The sequence below is a fragment of the Pagrus pagrus genome, assembly GCF_965226575.1.
Source record: "Pagrus pagrus genome assembly, chromosome: 8".
In the NCBI taxonomy this organism is placed as follows: domain Eukaryota; kingdom Metazoa; phylum Chordata; class Actinopteri; order Spariformes; family Sparidae; genus Pagrus; species Pagrus pagrus.
The window spans coordinates 20,819,735-20,826,790 of NC_140192.1; the positions used below are offsets into that span (position 1 = coordinate 20,819,735).

General features: G+C 41.0%; 1 protein-coding gene across 1 annotated transcript; it reads right to left on the reverse strand.

The window, feature by feature from the left end:
* Nucleotides 1-513: 513 nt before the first annotated feature.
* On the reverse strand, nucleotides 514-6,154 carry ch25hl3 (cholesterol 25-hydroxylase like 3). Its single transcript, XM_084359712.1, has 2 exons — nucleotides 5,541-6,154; nucleotides 514-2,879 (listed from the first exon to the last, which is right to left on the reverse strand). The coding sequence occupies exons 1-2, from the start codon at nucleotides 6,116-6,118 to the stop codon at nucleotides 2,504-2,506; spliced, it is 954 nt and encodes a 317-aa protein (XP_084215838.1). The 5' UTR covers nucleotides 6,119-6,154; the 3' UTR covers nucleotides 514-2,503.
* Nucleotides 6,155-7,056: the final 902 nt, after the last annotated feature.

The following is a 7,056-nucleotide window of genomic DNA, read 5'->3' on the forward strand; positions in this document are numbered from 1 at the left end:
CGAAATTCCGAAAAGCCCAATGAAAGAGTAATGACAAACAGATGTTCGGTGTAGTTCACATGCTCTTGCAGGCAAAGAAATATTACCCTCAGACTGATTTCTTAGCTAAATTAGTTCCTTGCAAAATGAACCGTGCATCTGTCATTCTTCGAGTAATGACATTGTTTATCAGGTAGGCTGCTGTGTGTGATAAAAATCTAAATTATGTGTGTTGTTTTGTAACATGTTGAAATCATCCTCTCTACAAGATTTACACTTTGGTCATAAACTGCTGGACCCCATGTGGCACTGTGATAAATTGTTGAAGCTTGAACAAGCTCAAGTGATTAACTCACCCTTTTCCATGTAAAAAGTAGAAAATAACTGTGTTATAACTGTCCTTTAAGGGTGTGGATGAGAACGCCTACGTTGTCAAAAAAATACAATGGTAACCAAAGGTAACACGCAAATAGTGACTGAAAAACTTCACATTTGTGAAAACATGTGGCTTTAATGGCTTAGACAAATCCCTGTGGAACCAGTTTACAGAGTTCAAATCAGAGGGCAGACAAATCACTAACCACAGGAGCGCACAAGAAACCTGAACCTGCGGTGAACAACAACCCCACAAGTCTGTGTCCTGCTGTCTCATGTTTTCACATGCTTGTTAAGTGTCATCTTTGGCTCCAATTACGCAACAGTTTTGGCGGAAAGAGGAAAGCTCACATTAAATATTTACATTGCTCTTACACTGTAGAGTTCCACTAAACTATTGAGGTTTTGCAAAAACAAAAGAGTAACTTTCCTGCCAAGAGTCAGATGAGAAGATCGATACCACTCTCGTGCCTGGATGCTGCAGCCAGGAGGCAGTTTAGCTTAGCTTAGCATAAATATTGGACACAGAAGGAACATCTGTCACCAGTTAACACTTACAGAGAGCTGAAGCCACGCCTCTTCTGGCTTTCCTCCTGGGACCTTATTTCGGAAAATCTTTGTATGGGAGTGAATGAAGAGAGACAAATAATTTTTTGATCCCACTTGAATTGTGTCATGATCTACACATATGATATTTGTCAATTCAACTTGAGTTTGCAGTTTGTCATAGAACTAATTAAATATAAGACGTGACTTATGCTGAGCGAGGAGGTAGTTCACTGAGCGGTTTGACACAAAACTAGATGATGTTTTACTTTGATAACGACAAACTGCGTCTTTATTGACTTGGAAATTGATCTTTTAAATTGACAAACATCATAAATGTTATGGCACAATTCAAATGGGAATCGAAAAATTATTTGTCTCTCTACATTCACTACCATACAAAGTTTTTCCAAAATAAGTTCCCATGGGATCCACTGGAAGGGGCGTGACTTCAACCCTTCATATCTCATTTGTGTTATCCGTCCAAAAAAAGTATGGTTTGAAGGTTTGTTATATTTTGGACTATTTCTCGACCAAGCCCATCTCCTTATGGAGGCTAGCTGTTTCCAGTCTTTGTGCTAAGCTAAGCTAACTGGCTACTTCCCAAAAATGTAGAGCTTTAAGCTAGAGCCCTATCGATACTGGATATAGTAAAGACATTCTGATATCAATATATCAGCTGATATTTTTTTATTCACAGAATATACAAATAAAAGTGAATTTTTTGCAGTGATCCCTGAAATGTGGCTTACAAATACCGGTGACAAAGGTATGTACCTAATGGAGGCAGGATAGGCCACAGTTAAACAACACTTGATGACATCACTTCATCAAAACAGAAATGTTCGGAGGGAACTTTATAATTATGAATTACCCAAAGTATGTTTTTCTGCATTATAAAAACGAAAGTTTTCATATTGGTGCAAAATCAGACAAAATATACACCGATATATCTGTGAAAGGCCAACATCGGCCAGCAAAGCAGTTGGTAAATGAGTGAACATCTTCCCTTTGACCACATACAATCAGTATAGATCAAAAACTGTCACATCTGCCTACAATATGAAAGTCCATCCAGAGACACACACATGTCACAAGGGCACATCAGTTACACATTAGTTCGCGCAATTGTTCATTGTTTCATTGTCCTGATTTATTGTGTCATCCCTGCGCACTCTTCATCTCGTGCTGCATTCACTGACTGTAGAACAGCTGCAGACACAGCCGCAGTGCGTGAGTTCAAATGGCAGTGATCGCTTTCACATGGTAAGGTGAACATGTTAGTACATGAACTTAGTGCACTCTGAGATCATTGACAAGGAAATATATGGTCCGTTGTCTTGTTAAGGACATTATACAGATTTAATTATTTTTAGAATGACTGGCACAAAGCGGTCACAGCTCTTAAAATATCTTTATACAGTAAGATATGTGATTGAAATTGTTGGTTTCCCATAAACTGTGGGATCACATGTCCATCATGAAGTGTGCGTATGAAAAGCTGATCAGGAACAACCAACATCTGCAGATAATATCCTTCATTAATCCTGGTAGCTTTGCTGGAACAGGACTAAACCCCAGTTTGCAGCACGCAGCAGTTCTGTCAATTTTGACGTGAATTCTGCCTTGATGCACGGTATGTGCCAAACAGGTGGTCCCAATGGGTGAAGTAGGGGGCGTAGTTCCCACTGTGGAAAATATGGTGGGCTTGGTGGAAGGGAGCTCCTCCCAGACAGGGCAGCAGTCTGTGCAGAGCCCAGGGCAGGTCGTAGCCACAGTGATCCTCCACTGCCAACCAGCTGTTAATGAGGTGGAAGACGGCTTCGCTCAGAGGGTGGCAGCCCACCAACCAGGCGCTGCTCAGAGCCAGCAACAGCAGAGACAGGAGCTCGGGCGAACTGGCATCCTGAGCTGATAGAGCGAAGGGGATGCGGTGCTGGTGGTGCAGCTGGTGGATGTTACGGTAGAGCCAAGGAACCCTGATGAGAAACAGATGAAAAGCTGTCTCTAGTTATGCTGTTATAACTGTGTCAGAGGATCACAACAGTATTCCCAGAATGGTATAATGTCACTGTGTTTGTAGTAGTGGCGTGGGATTTGAAAGACACAAACATTTACCAGGCACAAAGCAGCTAAAGAAAGATGCAATTCAGCTGCATTATGGGAAACGTAGGAAAATCAGGATATCTTGAGCTGTGCTGCTTTAACTCTTTTCATGTCTGTCTCTAACAAGTCCCCAAACATCCAGGAGCTTCAATAGTGAATCACTTGAGTGCACCTTTGAAAACATTACATTTAAAGGTCTGCTTTGTTTCAATCCCAACTCGTCAAATACTGACAAATTGGGATGTAACCCAACCTATAATCCCAAAGTCAACAGTATTTGACAAGTCTGAGTCTCACTCCCAACTCATAAAAAAACTGTCGCTTTGTGATTGTAAGACGTGTCGGCAATCATCCCAAAGTATCAGTTTTTGACAAGTTGGGAGTGAGACTCAAACTTGTCAAATACTGTTGACTTTGGGATTATAGGTTGGGTTAGGTTAGGTTGGATCTGTTTTTCTCACAAATAGGACCTTTAAATGTGCAATATGTACGAAAAATAACTAAAATTATCAACTGAAGTTTAAGAAATAACAGTTTTGACGTTATGTTACATAACGCCGCTCTTTGCCAGCATTCCCTGCTAGGACCCGCCATCCTGGGTCTCAGAACCCTCTCCTCCCGGCCGTCAAAAGCTCCTGTGCTAGTGGTTTCAACAACACCAACACTCCCCCAGTGATCCAAGCTCCCAGTCCGGACCACAAGCTGCAGTTACAGTAGAAGCAGTTGGCAGTTTATCTGTTGATATGCTGCCCCCTATTTGTTTACTGTGACCTAAAGTGCAGCATCTGAAGCTGTAACAAGTGATCTATAAAGATGAAGGATGATGAAAGTGAATTTTAAAAAATGTTGTTTGGCAGTCTTATCCCATTTAAGGTCATTAATCAAAACTGTACCAAGCCAAGTGGAAGAGCTTTGTTTCAGGACCACACAACTCATCACATCCACCCCTCTGCTCTTCATGAGTTTGATATATGGAGATGAATTTAAACAAATTATTTCAGTCTAGAGAAGTTTTACATCTGTAAACAACTATCAACGGTGAAGGAAAAAGTCAGATCCATTACTTGATTAAAAGAAGCAATACCAATGTAAAAATACTCCATTACAAGGAAAGGCAGAAGTAGAAGTATTATGCTCAACATTTACTGTAAATATAATGTAAGTATTCATTATTAATTATTACTGATCCATTAACATGTAAGTTTTAATGTTGCAGCTGGAGGAGCTGATTCCTTTTTGGTTTACAGTGACGGACTGTAACTCAGTACATTTACTTAAGTACTGTGCTTCAGTACAATTTCAATTTTCTACTCTATCCTTCCACTCCTCTACATTTTGGAGACATATACTACTTTAGTTATTAGTTACTTTGCAGATAACATGATGTGTCAGAGCCAAAGTAGCACATTTCAAAATTATTTCAGTTCATCAGTAATCAGGTTAAAAAAACACTGATTCTGATATTCAGAAAAAAGTATCATTTACTTTTACTCTTACTTTTGAAACTTATGTTCAATATCAGATACAGATACTTACTAACTTTTACTCAAGTATGAGTCATTTGTGGGACTTTTACTTTTACCAAAGTCACATTTTAACCTCATATCTTTACTTTTACTCAAGTATTAGCCTACTTTTGGAGACATTTTACAACACTGTTGGTTTAATGAATTAATGAAAATGTAATGTACCTTATAAGCTCATTACAGATGTATGATATGTGAGGCAGATTAAATACAAGTATCCTATGATATTTCCCTCTTAAGTGTAGGCTACAGAAAATTAAAACACTCCAGTGAAGAACAATTCACTATATTTGAGCACAGTACTTGAGTAAATTTACTTTACTATTTTCCACCACTGATTAATATGACCTACACTAATAATAAGGGAAATTCATTATTTTTAACATGTTTAGCCCAAGCGAATGTATGCTATGCCAACTTCATTTACTCAGACCCAGTGACATATATACTTATACATATGTCAAGTGTTCCCTTCATTATGACCTTGACAGTTCAAATAGACCTTGTAGCTGCAGAGATACACTCTGTTAATTACAGGCATGTAATTTTCGAGCAGTGACCCAAAATAGAGGCTAGATCTTGACGGGTTAAGCGTTTTTAGATTGAAAAGACTAAAGTTCACTGGAATGTAAATCTGCAGGGGAACCAGATGATATAGATAAGATACTGGAGAAATTCAGGTGGTAGCTTACAGATTGAGTGATAAGAAAACTAAAACATTATCAAAGCAAAGATAGAATGCACAATAGAAGAATAGAAATATAGAATAAAATATTACTGTAAATAAAAATAAAGACTATATACATGCGAATATGACCAAGGTGGACAATTCGCACAGGATCATTGCACTTGGAATTGCTATTATAAGATGATAATAATAATAATAATAATAATAATAATAATAATAATAATAATAATAATAATAATAAACAAGAAAACCAAGTTCAGTCACATCAGAGGTGGATGGATTAGTTCACATCCATCCTCACATAGGTGCACACCGCTCACCTGTGCATGGAGAAGTGCCACAAGAAGAAGAACGTGTCAAAGAGCAGAAAACAAGCGACGACCTCCACGAAGAGCCGCCAGCAGGACGGCGCCAGCTCCGGTAACGTGGGGCTCCTCAGCGCCTGGAACAGCGCGGTGGCGGGGAGCACCGTGCTCAGGTATCTGTACAGCACCCTCCAGAAGCAGTCCGACCACTGCTGCACAGACGGCGGCGGACCCGAGCCCGCGGCGATCCTCCACAGCTGGACCCGCTGACAGACGCCCGCCAGCACGTCCAGCGCGAGGAACGGTGCGCAGAGGAGGACGTGCGCCAGGAAAGCGTAGCACGCGGGCAGGTAGGGGGACAGCAGGACCTCCTCCTGCCCCACTCTCACGAACTCCCACAGCTCCTGCAGGACAGGCGCGTATGGCCCTCCGTGCTCTGTGGGGGGTACACTCATCACGGCTCGCAGCTCTTCACCGCGAGCGCCTACATCATCAGCTGTCACAAAACCAGTGCCGCAGTTTGTCCCTGTAAAGCTGAAATCCTCATATAAGAGTGGACTCTGAATGAATCTCTCCTGGAGGAAAACTGCCATCAATGTTCTCGAGAAAGGCACTTTCTCTTCTCTTCTCTTCTTCTCTTCACTCTTCTTTCTCTTTCCAAGAGGCGAATCAGGCTGCCGGAGAAGTCTTCTCCCCATGTGGAGGAGGGGCCCCACGCTTGTTGTTGAAGTTGATTAAAAGTGTATGTCTGTCTCTCCCACTCTTCTTACACGGAGGCGTTGTGATAGTTAATAGGTGATGTAATCCCCCAAATGGCAGCTTCAGCCACCTACACTGAGGTGGCTGCTGGAAAAACAGGGGGTTTCTGACACAGAACTGAAGGAGATGACCAGCTCTTTGAAGCATGATTGTGATCGGACACATAGACATACCGGGGCTACCTTGGATTTGGAGAATGGAGGGTGTTTCCAGGAAAAAGAGACGTGGTGATAGAACAGGATGAGCTCCAAAACCCACAGAATATGGAAATGATTTGGTGAATACTGATGAAGCTACCTGGTCATCTAGTTCATGGTAATAAAGTGCTGTATCATAGGCAGCTGGACTTGTTTCAGTTTCTTGTTTGAAGAAGAAAGCCCTTAGGATCATTCAGAAATAAAAACTGAAACCCTTCAAGTTTGGGGTATTTTCTTTTTCTTCAATAGACACATGATGAAGCACATTAATGGAATCAAATGAACCACTGGAAATGGTTGTCAATTATTACTGAATTGCTGTAAAACTAAAATCAATTAGGCTACATAATGAGATAAATTATCAAAGTTTTCAAATGTACATGGGGTACTGAACCGGGAAACGTGTCCTCCAGAGCCACACATTCACTTTGAGCCCGTTGTCTACTCATTGCTACTCTTGCTCATTAAGGTGGAATGTGTGCCACCAAAGTAAGATGCCAATTAAGATGGATTCATTTGAATTGCCTCAAATAATTGAGACACTGTAAACCTGGGGCCAGACATCAGTCTGTGGG